Raw genomic sequence first — 17,837 nt, 5'->3', positions numbered from 1 at the left:
AATGATCCTTATCAGCTGCACAAGCTTCTCTTCAGTTTTTGTTTCTAGATTGTTTCTAATTTTCAAGAAATAAAATGCCTTAATACGTTTTCCATATTTATCCCTGCCAATGTGTTTCTCTACTCAGTCCTTGGCTGCTCATGTCTTGACATATGCTGCAGAACAGATTCTTTCCCCAGCTCTGCAGGCTGGGTAAGTATAAACCATGCTCTGCATGCCAGGTCTTCCACTTAGGACATTTATATACCAGCCTTTATCTTCTCAGCTCACTCACAGTATATTAAGCAAGTTCCTGAAAGCAGAGCTCACAGCTCCTCTTAATTTCTTTTCACTGCCTGTTCTGGCAAACTCTGTGTTTTGAACGATGTTACTGCTAAAGAGTGAGGTCAGAATTAGGTAACAGAGAGCTTTGCTCAATCCACCCAAGGAATCACAAAGCTTCAAAGATGTTCTGAAGTCTGTATTTCTCCCAGAAAGGAATTCTTTTCCAGCCTAGGTCAAAACCACACTATAATGCTACACCAGAGGACTTCAACCATTTTGTGCTATGTGTTCCCACTTTCTAGTGGTTCCTAATGAAAGAGGCTGATTTACTGTGCTTGCAGGGCTGCTTTCCTTTTCCCAATCACCCTAAGGCTCTGCAAGAATTATCACTGCAACATCGCCTTTTTAACAAAGTAGACGTGGCAGGAGAGCACAGATGCTTTAGTCCCTGAACACAACTTAAATGCTTACAAAAAAGAAACAAGAAAGGGAAAAGGGTAAGTCGTGCAGAGAAGGGCCCAGAACACACACAGGATGGGGTGATTTTATTTCTCTGAACAGTCAAAGCTGTAAGGGACTGGGTAATGTGCTATTCTACATAATATCTGTGAACCCTCTGACAGGTTCACGTGCCTCCTGGATAAGAGGCCAGAGGCAAAACTTCCACTAAATCCTTACCTGGAATGTGTTGATGCAGTTTCTCAAAAGCCCTCAAGCATTTAACACTCAACAGGAACTTGCTCCTTCCCTTCCCAGCTACTTTTAAATAATACTTATTTTCTCAAGTTGCTAGCTGCCCACAGCTGCATTTAGTGTCAACAAGAGCTGCTAAATTCTCCTCTAAATCAGGTTATCGCAGCCTTCCCCAGCTATCTTACCCATATGCAGTGTTTGTTAAGTACACAGCATACACCTCCAGTGGCAGCAAGGCACCTTCAGTATGAAAGATGCACTATTATAAGCAGGGATGTGATGGATTGACAAAACCACACCACCACACACACACACACACACACACACACACACACACAAAACCCCCACCTACAAACCTCATGAAGGCATAAAACATGGAGAGTTATCCAGCAGGACTCACCAGCTCCCCAAAGTGCTTCATGGCATATTCCAGTACCCCAGCAGCTGCTTCTGGCTGTTGCAATTTATTGTTAATGCTGAAAAGACAGAAAGAAAGACCATTTCACACAGTTGGCAATTATTAGAGGTTGGTAGGAGCTTCTGCTTGATAATCCCAAACTCCATCATTTAGAAACACCAATGGAACACCCTTCTTTTTGTTTAAAACTTCCAAGTGAATGATATTTGCAAAACAATAGGTGCACCTATATTCTCTGCACATATTCTCAAGCTTGTTACACAAAACAGTGATTGCATAAGATTATCAATTCTAAACAGCAACATGCATAGGGGGAAGAGTTGCCAAGAGTTCGAAAGGCACAATTTCTCAAACTGCACTTACTAAGAACTCTACAGCACTGATTTTTCCCCTCCTTTCTCTTAAACTAACTCCTTTCAACATCAGAGTAGAGGTTTGTATGATCCAGAAAGCAACGTAAATCATTACAACAGTTGACAAATGTCACCAGGAACACACACAAAAAGTCTGCAACCCTACGTTCAGTTTCATATAGTGCCCCTGCACTGGGGCTAGCCAGTACTGGTGCTGCTCTTTTGCTGCCCTTTGCAAGGTGAATTTGTTGAAGTACAAGCAGACAGGCTACTCACAAACCTGGTTCTCCAGTTCAGCACCATGATACACAGCTATTCTCTTAAATCACTTCTATTTCACATTGGGTTTCTGATCTTCCTACCAGAAATGGCTCTGTCTGCACACAGGTGCTTGCTAAATCCCAATCTAATGAGGAAATTAACTTTTTATGAAGCGGCTGCTATTTTATAAAGCTTATTTACAGACACATTCTGTCTCATTGCTCACCTCTTTCCCCAGAGGTACTGGAGAACAAGAAGCACAAGTCATTGAAAGCCATGTCAATGGCACTGAGCATGCTACAACAGCCACCTACAGTCCAGTTTAATGCTAGTTAACATTTTGAGTGGAAACAGCATAACCTAAGAAACAAAACATGTCAACTGAAACCAACACAAAGAGACTTTCAAAGGCCTCTGAATATGCTCCTATAGATAGAGGCAGCTTTCAGAAATGCCTGTATCTATATGTCTAAATACCTTCTTGCCTGCTATCATCACAACAATAGCATATTCCCCCTCAACATGAGAGGCCTGTTGATCAGTGAGCCAAGGAAATCTATAGTAATAAAGAGGACTCTGAACAGACAAAACAGGGAAAGTTTTCAAATGAGTGCTATATCTCTTCTGTGTGGAGGTTTCCTTGCCTGACAACCAAGGAACCAAGCTCCTGGGCACACTCTGGGTATCTGGGAAGGTCAAGTAAAATGCTTTTGGGAACAGGACCTCAGAATGGTTGAGCTCAATCAGACTGAGTCAGGCTGTGAATGCACCACAGTCACAGTTCAAGACAGGCACCCAGAAATGGGAAGCACTTGAAATACAGCCATGCCTTTCTTTAGCGAGACAGGCAAAGAATGTACTACCTCCATGCTTCCCAAGGGAAAGCCAGGCAGCAGTGCCTCGTAAAAGTGATAAATGGCTGTCACATTTCATACCCTGATGATTTAAAGAGTCATTGGCAGACACATCATTTCCAGCATGTCAGACAGTTCATTACTACCAAGTTATCTTTCTCGTCAACACTTCCTGACAAAATTGGCCATTATCTTTTATTCTTCAGCAATTAGCGCTGCTCTTTTGCTGATGCTCCCTGCTGCACTCAATTACTCTTTTTTTGTTTCTTACTTTCTTGGCTGTCCAAAGTAGAATGAAATGTTTCAAATTCATCTACATTTAGATTTAACCAAAGGGAGGGAAAAGAAGGGAAGGGAAAGGAGAAAGACTTTGATTTAAAAGAACACACAACAGTAGATACAATACTAGGTTGCATTATTAATAATAAATTACTCTTTTAACAACACGTCTCGCCCACACAGTGAGTAAAGATAGGTAATTTTGTGGACTAGGAGAAGCCACTGACTGGGAAATCTCCTATCAGTTAGTTCACATTTTGATGCACCACATGAAAACACACACAAAATGGGGACATTGACTGCTTTAGCAGGAATGGACCTAACCAGACAAGCACAACTGCCAAGGAGAGTACAACAATCCCTCCAAAGCAAGACTCCCACATCAAAGTGGGTTTTATTAATCTGGCTGAACATTCACTGACTTACTTCTTCAGAATCATAAAACCTGGATAATCACAGCACCGTTTTGCTATTCAGTTTTACAGGCTATAAAGGAAACACAGTTGTGTGTGCATTAAGTTCTGATCTTGTGGGACCTCTGACTGCTTTTCCTAATCTGCTGGAGTCAGTGTGCTCCGATTATTGGGAGGATATTGACAACTCGGAAACCATCACTGCTACCACAGCTGACTGGAATGTGTTTCCAACAGACTCACAACTCTTGGCACACAAGTTCTCTGAGAGTGGGCTTGCAGATTGCACTGCTCTTGGAAAAGGGTTTCCACGTGGAGTCCTGTTGACAAATTCAGAATACATGTTTAGAAATCATGGAATTCTGTGCTTCCCTACCCTTTCACCTTCTCACCATTAAGGCATTGCCCCTCTCCCTGCAGATCTGACCAGGTCTGTGCTCAGCCAGAATCATCTTCAGTTTTGTAACACTGAAAGCTCCACAGAGCTGTTTTCTAGTTGTCATGCTGGAGACTGGACAGAATGAAACACAATACAGAGAAGCATCCCAGCCCATAGAGGAGTACCCGAAGGACTAATATTCCAGCCAGGCAGAGTTGCCAGGGGGGTTTAGGCAGTGCTGCTGCTGGCTATCAGGGCAGTTTACCGGATTAGAACCAGAGGGATAGCTTTCCCCCTCTACTTGGATAGAAGATAACTAGAAAATCTTTCTGAATTAAAGGCTGGGGTGAGAAAACATCTCTCAAGATAGAAACAACGCTGCTGGCTAACTCAGCAGACAGTAACTTAAGTCTCTGTTTGTCAGGAGATTTCCTTGCAGTCATTCCTAATTCAGGATAATATAAAGTTTAATGCTCCATCCCTGGCAGTGCTCAAGGCCAGGTTGGACAGAGTCTTTGGGTGACATGGTCTAGTGTGAGGTGTCCCTGCCCATGGCACTGGGGTTGGAACTGGATGATCTTAAGGTCCTTTCCAACCCTAACCATGCTATGATTAAGATGAAAATCAATTATTCTCCCTATCCACTGAGGGTAGAACATACTCCTTTGTTCATTTTTGTTTAGAAGATAGAAAGAAGCCACCACTACCACTTACTTCACTTGAAGGCTCAGCAGCAGGCCATAGAAGATGACTACTGTATCTCCTCTTTCTTGGATGTCTGTAGCTATAGGTTTGGCAGGTCATAGGTTACATATGTCATCTACCAGGAAAAGGCCAAAGTATCCTGCCATGCTGGTATGGACTGGCAGAGTCTTCCAGCATTAATGCTCAAGTGAAATATTTCAAAATCATTTTAAATGCCACATTCTAGGTACATACATAAACTCTCCTGAAACTATTTCAAGACAGAGCTGTCCTCATGCCAGCACCATTATAGATTATTAGAATGGGAGTCCATAGAAACAACAAGATAGCATACGTCCTTTCCAATCCTATTCTATGATTCTATATCAAAAAGATTTTTATATACTTTGAACTAATGCACTGATTTCACTCTTTAATACCCACCACTTGATTTCACATCTTAGGCAATAACCAAAGTGATTAGAAGATACAACAAAACAAGACCAGATCCTTACACTTCCCTTCAAAACCAGGATTAATCAGTTGCAAAACTGACTCCTATCTATCAAGTTTTGCAGGAGTTTGTCCCACCTGGACTCAATACATTATTGCATATCTGAGCACAGCAGAATTCAAACCGACATCAATCACAATAACAAAAGTATTACATCTTTCAACAGAGCATTTTCAGGAAGTTCCAAGCCTATCTGTGAGGGAACACACACATTTCCTATTGCCAGAAAGCATCCCAAAACATGGGAGAGAAACCCTTATATTGCAGTAAAGCAGCTTGTGTGCAAAGTCTAGAGAAGAAGCCAAACTCTTCTTTATGTTAGACTCCCCAAGTTTGTTCAATCAGCTCCTCCCTGTGACAGATTTTACCAACCTAAGCCAAGCTTGCTTTTCCTTCTGAAGCAGCACAGGGAGCTTGATTCCGGGATTAGAAGTGGATGCCCTGCTACTTTGTGGATACTCTGGGGAACAGATAATCCTCTGGCAAAAGGAACTGGCTTTGTTGGCCAGTTTCCCCAGCTCTACAGTTTGTGTTCAGGCATCCCCGAGTCCCTGATTAACAAACCTCAGGAAACAACCAAGTGCCCCCAAACAACTCTAAACCCCAATAAAATTCCATCACACCACTGAAAATTATTCCTATGCTGGGAACAAACATATTTGAGAAACCAATACCAGCAAAGAGATGTTTTCAATACAGCTGTGATGATGGATTGCTTTACAGGCCAGACCAGCAGCCCTTCATCTTTCAGCAAGGGTGCACTGCACTGCTCACAGGCATTAAAATTGGCCAAATTCCCAATCTCGATGGAAATGCTTGTAAACCAAATAAAACCATTGCTGAGCTTTGAAAGGAAAATAGGAGGATTTTATTACTGTCACAAGGAAACTCTCAGCCAGCCTTGCTGCTCAGCCTGCAAAGGGTGTTGTATCACCTAGTCTTTATTCACCAGATTCAGTGCAGGCAGAGAAGAAAAGCAACTGGCAAGGAAGATATTTAGCAGACAAAGGTGAAACACAAAGCCAAAGTCTTCACGTAGGGCTCGTGCAAGAAGAGATACATTAAATAAAGAAGATACCACAAACGACTGCAGGAAGTATCAGTGGTTTGCTTCTCATCAGGCCCTCTCACTTGCACCACCAGTTCCTATATAACTTCAGATTTACAGTAATTACTTGCAGTAGGCAACAACTGTATTTGACTGTACTAGGGTCTTAGTCATTACTGCAAAGCTATTGCAGAGTGAGTGTTAGCACATTCACAAGCAGCTCCAAAACCAGAGGTGAACAGTTTCCCACCTCCTGGGAGGGGAAAGCTGTGCTTCACAGAGCCTTGATACAGTGTGGACTCCGAGTGTTGATGAGAGCCTTTGCCACCTCAGCAAGCACCAGGAATGCCTCATTCGAAGTATTTGCCGGATGCATATTAAGGGGTTTGCAATGACTGGCTACCAAATAAATAGCCACAGGGCACTGAGCTCTTCTCTTCTTGTCTCAGCTTCACGTACACCTGCCAGAACAGCTTCCCAGAGAAAGCAGTTATTTAAACCCACCTGATTTAATCCAGCCCTCCAGGGATAAGAGATACCTGGTTCTAATCAAGTAATACTAATATACTTGCATTTGGTAACATCAACCAACATTATACGCATAGGGTACACACAAACTGCAACCATGTTTAGACTCTATTATCCCAGTCACATCAAACCTACACAGGTAACAAAGTCATAAAGGATCTGCCTCATGTTCTTGACTTTAGGATCTCATCTTTTAAGCTACCATGTAGCAGAATGTTTCTACATACAAAATATAACAGAGGAAAACTAGGACCATAGATTTCAGACTAAATGATACTGGATTTCTCTAAAAGTATTGGGGGAAAGGAGAAAGGACTAGGACCTACTCAGTAATGACAGAACTAGTTTATCCCTTTCTATGTCCAAAATGATGCCTCTTTCCAAAATGTAACAGGATCCTGAATTCAAGTTGTTAAGTACAGCAGTACATAACAGTGGGACAGTTTCCTATAGAATGTCAACTCCTACAGCTGATCTGATCTGGCAATGACTAGCATCAGCAGCTATTGCTGCCTAAGTGACTACATTCAGTTCTCCATGCAGCAGAGAAAGATTCATCTTTCAGATACTCATAAAGAAGTCAAATTCCATTAAGACGAAGGTCTCTGCCAAGAGAGATCTGTCTGCCCAAATCCCTCTTAATGCTTCCTCAAAAGTAATGACAGATGGGAAGACTTGTGCTCTTTTCCATTCCTGCACAGTATGCCTGTTTTCACCCCCTTACACAGAACAAGGAAGCATTATCTCTGTTCTAAACAGGTGAATCAAAATATGCAAGTCCCTGGCTGCCTCGTTTCCAATTAAATACTCCAGTTTAGATAGGGGATTTGGAGGCCTTTCTGCACTGTTTCCTAACATCTGTGTGCAAATTTGGCTAAATCTTGGATCCTTCCAAAACATGTACAAGGAATGAATGCATGGACCTACCAGTGGCTCCCCTCTTCCACATCTGCCCCTCATGATGTGTGAGTGAAATTCAGACTGCATTAAGAGTTATGGTGAATGAGAGCAGCAGAATAGATCTTGTTAACACGATGTGGGTGTTAGCAGGGTGGCTTTTTGGGGTGGAGAAGCCAGAGTCTGGCCTGCCCTATTCTTTGTTCCAACTTTGACAAAAAACATGTTTCTCATCACAGGAAGCCTGAGAAGAATTTGCCCCCGGGAATGACAGAAGCTTCAGCTGGAAGAGGGCTCAGACAGGATTAGAGGCAGAACAAAAAGGTCAGGCTTTCATCCGGGTGCAGTGGCACTTTCTGGTCTGAAGTATAAAAAGCAATTTTGCTGTGGAAGGTTTCTGGAATGTCCATGGCAAAAACACGACTGAAGCCTAAGTCTGCTGTGGAGGTATCCTCAGCACTTGAATCAAGTTGTACTTGCATACCTCAGGTCCAATACCACACCGTGCCTCACCAGTTGATATTACAGTGGTTTCTATCTGAAGTACAGCATGCAGACATTCAGCTGCAATGAAACTCAAGGCACTCATGCTGCCTGTTCAGAGATCTCTTATTCCGACCTCCTCCGAAAGATCCACTCTTCTTCCTCTACGAAAATGCAGGTTTATGAAACGTCTGTGTTCATATCCCACCCCGTAAGTGCTTTGGTGCTCTCATCCTCCTAAACCTCTGTACCCTGTGGGGTTTCTCATTACTATTCTGCAGCTGGAGTACAAATCAGAGGCAGAAACAAAGCATCTAGCAGTAAGTGTAGCAAAGCTAAGGAGGAAGAGAAATTGCACCAACAAGAAACTCTGCTTCCTACTTCTCCAGAATGCATGTCAGATCACCAGGCCTTTTCTAATCAAGCAGAAATCCTGCAACCACTTTGGATCAACAAGAGAAGTCTAGCTGGGATAGCACATCTCAGTTGGGTTTCTCCTCTTTTTCTTTGCAAAAAAAACAAAGAAAGGAGCTTTCTTTTGTTCTCTTAGACACCAAGAAGCTTTCATGGCATTTGTCCCAGGGGCAGATACATCAACCATTTACTCCTTCATTTTGCATCTTACCTCTGCCACTTGTCACAATCAAAGAGGAAGATGCAAGAACTCACACTTTGGCCAATGCCAGAGCAGCTGGCTTGTGGAGAAACAACTTATCCATAAGGATCTAGAGCGAAACCTGCACACCTTTTGCAAAAAGCTGCACCACTGCTGGAACAGCTCCACTCTGGGATCAGTTACAACCAACTTTGGAACTGCTGAAGGATGTAAAAGAGGAGACTGGAAGTTGCTATCTCAGCCAACTGATACTTGACCTATACTCTAGCTACTGCTGAACCCAGGACAGTGTCTAAAGATTTAAGCTTTACTCTTAAATCTACACTTTATATAACTGTGGACATTTTAATTACCCACAGATTTTCCCCTCTAAATCCTGTTAACAAACTGACCTCCCTAATACTGGAGTTCAATCAAATTGCCTGTGAAAAAAACCACCTCTTGTCAATTGGAAGTAGATTGTCTTTCAGCATTACTTAATGTCCTTTTGCTTGTCCACTGTGAGTAAACACAGGCATGGGTTTTGACTTAGATGTTTTGCAGACTTCTTTCCATCCCACCCTCGCATATCCCATCTCTAAGAATAGCAGCACTGAATGCTACAAAACAAACAGTGCAGAGACACCAGCGTCCAGAGGGAGGATTAGATGCTAAACAGATGAATTTGCCACAATATTATGTAAATTAAGAAGGACTGCAAGCATAGAGTTACCCCCTCAACTTCTGGTATTAGGAGGACTTGTTGCAGCTGGGGCTACCTGCTAGGGAGTTCACTCCCTGAACTTTCATAAACTCATGCTGCTGGGACAGACTTTTCACATTCTGGACCTCTAGCGCTCCTCTAATGTTACTGAAGTGCCAGAACAAGTCACCAAGAGGGCTTCAATCCAACATCGCTGGAAACTCTGCATTTCCTAGCCCTCCACCACACCCCTTCAACACAGAACCGAGTGAAGTCTCTCCTGCTCTCCCCAACCTTTTTTGGCTGAATGCTGTTCTAGTTTCACCCTGTAAACACCTGATAGGAACAGATGAACTGGGAGGGGCCAGAGAGCTCTTCATAGCTCCAGGGGGGTGGAGGTAAACACCAAATTGCATAAAAGATGCTTTGAGACAGACTTCCAAAGTGCATAGGCTCTGAAAGGACGGGTCTGAAAAAAGGCTGCTTCTTCAGGCTCCACCTTCAGAGACTCCCTTCATTGGAAGAAAGCTAGGTACTGTAGCACTTGCAACCAACTTCATACCTACCCCAGCTGCATTCAGACTACCCACAGCCAGCTGGAAGTTTTCTGTTGCTGTAAGCAAAAATGCCAGCAAGATCCAGTGCTCAGCTGGCCTGGCTCTGCATTGTCACTGTGTCTGTGGCGATCTACCCAGCGCTGCTGCAGAAGCCTCCTAAAAGGAGGACACTCAATGGGAATGCACAGTCCAAGTTGACAGGCTGCTGTGAAGAGATTAAAGAGCTCAAGCTGCAAGTAGCCAACCTGAGCAGAATGCTGCAGGAGCTGAGCAAGAAGCAGGAAGGCGACTGGGTGAACGTGGTCATGCAAGTGATGGAGCTGGAAGGGAGCACCAAGCAGATGGAGTCCCGCCTCATTGATGCGGAGAGCAAATACTCCGAAATGAACAACCAGATAGATATCATGCAGCTCCAGGCAGCTCAGACGGTCACGCAAACTTCAGCTGGTAAGGAGGGAGCCACCAAGCTCCCAGAGACACCTTTTGATGCTCAGAATGAACTTATGACTAGTCCTTAATGCTAGCATGTCCCACTAACGGGATTAGCAAGTGTGCATTCTGAATGCTTCTGCTTAAAGTACTTCTGTAGGCAGGTGATACTGAGAAAACCGTTTGGATTCATCTGTCAGAAGTGCAAAGATCCAGCTGTGTTTTAATATCTGTATGTTTGTTACTGAGGAATGGGAAAACTGAGCAGGGACTGTATCTGTACAGCGAGGAACTCAGTCTAACAGTTCATTTTCTAAGCACTACAGTACCAATCCAAAAAGGAAGGGAGCTGGCTCTGTCACAGAAGGGCTCTGGCAGCAATATCCTCTGCGTTCACAGTGCTGACAGGGGACTAGAAGTTGGTGAAACAACTAGAAATGCTGTCCAAGCCTTACTGAGGCTTGTAACTGTATCTTTATGACCATCTTGAAACCAGAGTAAAAGAGTTATCCGTTATTTGAATGATAAGTCTCAAACATTCAAGGCTGCAGATGATGCAAGATGCAAACTGTGATATAAGCCTAGCCAGAACACATAAATTGTTCCAAATCCTTTCTTCCCCGAGGGAAAATTTCACTGCACAGAGTGATTGCACAGGCCTGTCCCGAGCATGGAATGCAGGCGCATTTTGTAGGTCAGCTATCTGCAAAACCGCTTCTAGAAGAAAGCTAGAAGAAAGCGTCTTTTTAGATGACTTTTCTCCTAAAATTAAATCTGCTGCAATATATTTAAAGCTTCCTTTAAAATCCACTGCTGTTTTCTAGGAGAATTGGGTTTGCCAAAGGATTTCACTTAGATTTTTTTATTTCTTTTTTTTTTTAAATGCAAAGGAAAAACTTTTAAATCTATTTACTAAATTCCTCTTCCCTAAAGTTCCACTTGGCTAGTTTTGACACACCACTGTTTAGTGGAGGTCTTTACTATTATACCATAACAAGTCTCTTTGGGGCTGTGCAAAGGTATTGAAACCAGATGTGTCTCGTCTCACCTCACCAGGTAAGAGACACATAGTCTGTACTGAACTGAAAGCTGTCAGAATGGATAAAGCCTTGCTTCAGCTGGTTTATCTTCCTCAGAAGAATAGCTGTGCATCTCCCTATCATCAAGGCAGCTCCTGCAGAGGGAGGAAAGAAGGCTGGCAGAGACTGACACAGACTGCAGCTAAAAGCCACCAGCTCTGTCATAGGCTCTGGTGCAAAAAGTGCTGAGCAAATAGGCTTCATCCGCAAACCCGGCTAACCTGCTCAAGCATCAGGCTGAGCTTCATCAATCTGGCAGCAGGCCTTGCCATTCTATTAGATAACCCTTTATTGTTTGGGAGGGGGACAGCAAATAAATATCTTTATACCTTCCAGCAAGTGGTAGCAATGGGAAGAGAAACTGGAGATTGCTCTTTGGATAGGAGAGGCAAAAACCAAACCCAAAAACCCCATCAAAGTCCCAGTGCTACTATCTCTTTTTCCAATGTGTGTATTGATCAAAACTAAACCATTTCAGGAAAACATGAGATTTGTGGAAGTCTTCTTCACTTAGTTACTCCTTGTATTACAAATTAAGCTTCCAAGAAACCACCTTTGTGGTTTCCTATGGGAAGTTGTTCTTGCTGTTCACATTCTTACTTTCTGCTTCCTATTCAAGTAGATGCTGTCTATGACTGCTCTTCACTCTACCAGAGGAACTACAGGATCTCTGGGGTTTACAAGCTACCTCCTGATGAATTTTTGGGGAGTCCAGAGCTGGAGGTAAGGACGCCAAGTGCACAATGTATATTGCATGTCTTTTCACATATAATCAAGAAATACTTACCTACTGCAGAGACAAAAAGAGTACATACTGAGTTATGATACCCTACACTCTGACTCAGTATCTTTAGGCAAACTTAAAGGAAGTAAAGACTGTACATTTAAAAGGGAAAAGGGGTTCACTTAACATTTTTTTCCATGAATTAAAGAAAGAAAAGAGGAATTTCTTCAAGTTGTGAAATCTGGAACAATGTCTTGTCTTCTGTTAAGAGAACTGAACCTTCCTAAATCTACTGACAGGTAAACCCTGGATTTTTTCCTGCTGTAGGTGTTCTGCGACATGGAGACAGACGGAGGTGGCTGGACTATCATCCAGAGACGTAAAGTTGGTTTGACCTCTTTCAATAGGGACTGGAAACAGTACAAGGAAGGATTTGGCAATATTCGGGGAGATTTTTGGCTGGGAAATGAGAATATCTACAGACTTTCAAGGCGCCCCACTGTTCTGCGAGTAGAGCTGGAGGTAATCAATAAGCATTTAATTTCAGCAGAAAAAAAAGCTTTGAATACAAAGGGATTTCCCAGTAGCACATACCATCTCCTGTCTCTATAGGAGGCCCAAAGAATTTGCATGCTTTAACTGCAGGAGAAGGAAGCAGGATGGCCCTAATGATACGTTCAAGGACTAGACAGAATTACATTCTCTACCCCAAAGTCAGTAGAACAACCTTCTATCCGCATACAGATTGTGTCTTGGGGAACTTGTGGTGCTCTAGAGAACCCTGTGAAACCCACTGCAGAGATCAAACTGCTGATCGCCTCAGATGCAAAGATTCACAAAGATGCTCCATGAATCTTTTCCTTTTGCAGAACTTTCTTCCAGCCTGTATACAAGAGTTTGCACTGTATTACTCCAAAACAATGTCTACAGTCTATTAAAGGCTTGGGTTTGACTTAAACTAGGTTTACAGCTGGTACAATAGTTTTGAGGGATGGGATATGTATAATGGAAAAAGTGAGCCAAAGTCTATGTCTAAAAGTGAGTGTTTCAGAGAGGAAAACAAAGTTACTTGAGGCAGCACACTATGAGACGAGGACTTTGAATGCAAGAGTGGCACACCAGTTTCCATATATGTTGTTTAATACCAGTGTAGGCAAGACTTGGAAATATAATGCTTTGCTCTGGAAAGTTTCTTTGCCTTAAAAGGGAAGTTTCTGCAGCCTGAGACAGAAAAAGTACCCATGAAAAATCCAGGACTGAGAAAATATACGTAACATGCACTGCATGTAACAATAAAGAGTGGGGTTTTTCATAACTACTCTAATAGGACCTATTTCTTCTTCACTGTTCTGTGGCAGGACTGGGAAGGCAACATACGCTACGCACAATATAAGCAGTTCACCCTGAGCAATGAAATCAACAGCTATCGCCTTTTTGTGGGGAACTACACTGGCAACACAGGGCGGGATTCCCTCAGGTACCACAACAACACAGCCTTCAGCACGAAGGACAAGGACAACGACAAGTGCGTGGACGACTGCGCCCAGTTCCGTAAAGGTAAAACATGAACAAACACCTTCCTGTCCCAAGAGAGCTCCCGGGTAATTCACAGAGAGCCCAAGATTCCCTCATTGCAAGTAACTAGTAAGGAGCATCTGGATGGCAAATGAAGGGAGAGGTGATCAGCTCTGGAATACCCACTTGCCAGTTATGTGGGCAATGTGGCACTTAAAGCTGATTTACACAAAGCCAGACTGTATGTTATAGACATCAGTACTCTTCAAATGATTGAGTGCATGTTTTCACCTACACCTACTGTTATCCAGCCCGTTATGCCTCTATCGGATGTTGAGATGCAATTCAGCGACGCAGGAATTTATTCCTGTATAAGATCTTTTTGTTTTCTTCTGTAAGGTTTCAAGTTAGTATCAGGAACTTGTAATTACCCTCCTGTATTATTATCCTACTTGCACTTCAAGGTTTCACCTGCATTCCAATCTTTATTTCTACCTTAAAGAGCCTCTAATGAGGTTACTCTCTTTGTTCAATTTGTTATCTTTATAGGAGGTCTGTCACACAGATAATTGCCTTCACTGCATCTTGCCCTTTAATTTCCCCATTATGCCCACACATGACAGGCAAATAAAACTGTTGGTATCAGCCTCAATAAAATAGTGCAGCTTACTCGCAGTGTGCAGAGACCTCTTAAATGCTTTAAGATGCCCAAGCTAAGATCCCAAACTAATTTCCTACGCTAACTCTCACAGAGACAGAAACATGTCAAGGAAAAACCACTGGACTAATCTGACTATGCAACTGTAAAGCCTTTATGTATTTAGTATCCATGTTAAATTTTGAGTTTACCTGCAATCCCAGCTATAAAGGCTCCAGGGATTAAACGCTGCATTCTGGTCACTCTCCTCTGGAAGGAGCAGTAATTCTTATGATGAATACAAAACATACCTGTTTTAAGTAAATGACTCACCAGGAATCTATTCATTTGGGTTTTTAAAAGGTGGATATTGGTACAACTGCTGCACAGACTCCAATCTGAATGGGGTTTACTACCGGAAAGGAGAACACACCAAGAACATGGATGGGATCACCTGGTACGGATGGCATGGATCAACCTACTCCCTGAAGAGAGTTGAGATGAAGATCCGGCCAGAGGATTTCAAACCATAGAGAGAACCAGTATTTGTTTGTACAGTTTCCTTATGCTACTGCACAGAAGGTGGGCAATGAACTGCTCAAAATCAACCAAATAATGGTTCATTTCATCTAATATGTGCAACAGCTACATACTGGCTATGTGCACACACAAACACTGAGGCACATTAAGCACAAGTCACCGCCATTCATGTTACCAGGGCTCAGACTTATTTCCTCCTCTTCAGACTCTTTCCAAAGGGAAAAAAAATGTTGTGTTAGAATAGGTTATAACTGAATGCACTTCCAGCACCTTCAAAAAACCTACTGGTGTGTTTTCACTAGCACTGTGGCTAGTGGGTTGCCTTAGTGTTAACCAACCAGGCAGGGACTGAATAAAGAAAGCCTTCTTGTTGCCACTTCTTCAGTGTGTAGAGTAAGCATTCCTAACTCCCTCCAGAAGAGACTCAAATCACAACAACAACATATTCATTTCAAGGCAGATGCACCTTTCTAGAGTATAATATGTGGTTTACATTCCCACAGAGGAAATAATGAAGCTGGATTAGTTAGTATTGCCCAGGTTCTCTCCTTCAGTTTTACGGCCATCTCCTGCTGCTGCAACAAGTAAGTCCCCACAGAGGGCTGCACCCAGCAGATAGTAAATCTGGAGAAAGGATTTGCCTCATATGCTCTGTGATACTTACTCCTATTCACAGATGACCTAAAAGCTCATAAACTAGAAAGCAACTTTCAGGGCTGCCACCAAATTATGCTCAGGTTAGGGCATTAAGTGTGCTGTACGTCACTAAGACTAAGGGAGAACAATAGATTAGCAAAAGAAGTCCAGACCTGGCCATCCAGCCAAAAACCTCAACTCCAACACTTAAAACCACTGTATCCATAAGCAAAACACTAGCACACACCAGAGAATCCAGGAATGATGTTATGCAACACACACACAATGTTTCTCCTTTACATAACACAGTGTCAAAAATAACAGTTAAAAAAAAAAGAGACCACTCCTGTCACCATACTGTTATTTGAATATGTTGGAAAAGATAGTTAGCATTAATATATCTATTTTTATTCACCTTAAAGAGAGTTTCAATCTAATTTAAACTGTTCAGTGTTGTGTGAAATGGGAGTTACTGATGACTTGGGAATTGCCTTACATATGTTTGACTATTCATACTGGAAACCTCAACTGTGTTGAACTAGAATTGGAATTACTTTAACTGTGGTCTATAAAATGGATTTTGAAAGGTTTCAAAGCTTTCCCAATTCTAATAAATTGCCTTTCATTTTTAATTCTGTTTTACTTCGAGTCTGCTCCTTAACTTGTTTTTTGATACACACAGAAAGAGCTGCACCTGAGGCCAGGAAAGGGAATACAATTAATTCTATACTTATCCCAGGAAAAAAAAAAGGAGAGAGGACAAAGGATGAAAGAAAAAAAGAGGGGAAAACACCCCAGGAAAGCACAACTCCCAGGAAGCGGGAGGGCTGATAAACATCACAAACAAAGCTAAGTTTTTGCTCAACCAAAATCAATTTGGCCATCTCAAATGGTAGAGTTAAAATTCCTGTGAGATGAAACCAAGATTCATGTTTTAAACCATGTAGTCTAGTACCAAATCCTGTGCAGGTGTTTTAGGCTAACAGCTTTCTTATGGACAAAACTCAGGAAACAATACACTCTTCTTATAATACCTGCTACTTGATATACGGAGAGTGAGACCTATCTAAGCTGGATGAGCAGAACTTGATGAGAAGTTTTATTTAAGAACTTCAGCTTTTCTGGCTTATTTATACGTAGGTGTAGAAATCTGTCTCATTTAACTTACAGCCACCCCACGAGATCCTGTATTGAAGGGCAAAAAGTAGAAACTGGAAGACTCCACTTCTTGCACAACTTCCCACAGCTTCTATCATGATTTTAACCAAACAGAAGGGCAGAACTCAGAAGCTAGGAGTGTACATCTGCAAGCTAGTTAGTAAGCCTACAACATCTTGTGGCAGAGTGTGAAACCCTAAAAACTGTCTAGATTCATCCCAAAGGTATCCTAACTTGGGTACTGATGCAAGAGCAAAAGTCTCGTCAGTTGTGGTCCTACCTGATAAGAGATTCTAAGATGGCTGGGGTGGGACCCTTCTGAAATTCCAGCTCCTTGTAGTGAAGTGCCTTCGCATATGCTCGACATTTTGCAGCTCTTTCCCCCAGGAGGACAATGCCATTATCATCTCTCAGAGGCAGGGGACCCTGGGTAGAAGCACACACACCAAAAGCATGATGAGTATAAAAAAGCAGAAAGCATGCACGAACTCTTCACACCCTTTCCATAGCCTAGCCATTAGCCAGCTTGCCAGCATTCCAGAAGAGCTGCCAACAGCATCTCTACCTTGTCACTGTGTTCCATGAATTCTGCCAAATTCAGCAGTGTCTGAGTGACTTCTGCAATGTCCTGAGAAGTCAAGGCCAATTCAATGCTTCGGATCAGCTCATCCTGCTGGTCTTCGTTCAGTTCAGACCAGCATGAAACAAAAGCAGCATTGAAGAGATCTCTGAGGAGGAAAGCAAAAGAGTGAGACGTGAGCAGATCCTCAAAACTACTTCACACTCTGCTGTTTTTCCAGCTTCACTTGAATGTGCCTTATATTATTCCTAGACTAATATGCAGGAACTGTCTCTACTTATGGAACCCAAGAGCTTTTAACTTTCTTTTTCCTTACAACATCTGGCTTGCACTGCAATTTCAAGTGATCTGAAAACCAAAACAGAATTACTCTACCGAGCCATGGGGTTATACGCCTGAGCCAGCGCCCAGCATGAGCGCAAGGATGGTGAGGAGGAATCCTTCAGCAGCTCCAAACTCAGTCTTCTTAACCATTCCAACCAGTCATCTTTGGAAACCCTTCTTGCTGCTCCCCAGGCCTGCAGAACAAAGCAAGATGGTGCAATTACCAAATGAAGCACTATCCAAAAGCAGAAGAAATCCATCAGCAGGCAGCATGACTTCTTTACAGCTCCAA

General features: G+C 42.6%; 2 protein-coding genes across 5 annotated transcripts in view; one reads left to right on the top strand and one right to left on the bottom strand.

Moving 5' to 3' along the window:
• MTOR (mechanistic target of rapamycin kinase) overlaps positions 1-17,837 on the bottom strand; it is a 64,072-nt gene that overhangs the window by 28,307 nt on the left and 17,928 nt on the right. For all 3 annotated transcript variants that reach the window (XM_057431388.1, XM_057431398.1, XM_057431405.1), the window contains 4 exons: positions 17,597-17,739; positions 17,207-17,369; positions 16,922-17,067; positions 1,358-1,433 (listed from right to left, as the gene is read on the bottom strand). In XM_057431388.1, the coding sequence (XP_057287371.1) occupies positions 1,358-1,433; positions 16,922-17,067; positions 17,207-17,369; positions 17,597-17,739 (528 nt within the window). The remainder of the gene's footprint in view (positions 1-1,357; positions 1,434-16,921; positions 17,068-17,206; positions 17,370-17,596; positions 17,740-17,837) is intronic.
• On the top strand, positions 9,992-14,969 carry ANGPTL7 (angiopoietin like 7). 2 transcript variants are annotated; one of them, XM_057431442.1, is made up of 5 exons: positions 9,992-10,370; positions 12,054-12,154; positions 12,483-12,677; positions 13,514-13,712; positions 14,671-14,969. In XM_057431442.1, the coding sequence occupies exons 1-5, from the start codon at positions 9,992-9,994 to the stop codon at positions 14,838-14,840; spliced, it is 1,044 nt and encodes a 347-aa protein (XP_057287425.1). In that variant the 3' UTR covers positions 14,841-14,969. The 2 variants fall into 2 exon arrangements, with proteins under 2 accessions (XP_057287425.1, XP_057287416.1); XM_057431433.1 differs by having other exon boundaries at positions 12,051-12,154.

The sequence above is a fragment of the Pezoporus wallicus genome, unplaced genomic scaffold (assembly GCF_028554395.1).
Source record: "Pezoporus wallicus isolate ANWC-B61680 ecotype Strahan unplaced genomic scaffold, APGP_CSIRO_Pwel_v1 contig_8006, whole genome shotgun sequence".
Classification (NCBI taxonomy): Eukaryota; Metazoa; Chordata; class Aves; order Psittaciformes; family Psittacidae; genus Pezoporus; species Pezoporus wallicus.
Note: the sequence above shows the minus strand (reverse complement) of the source record. Positions and strands in the feature narration are given on the sequence as shown.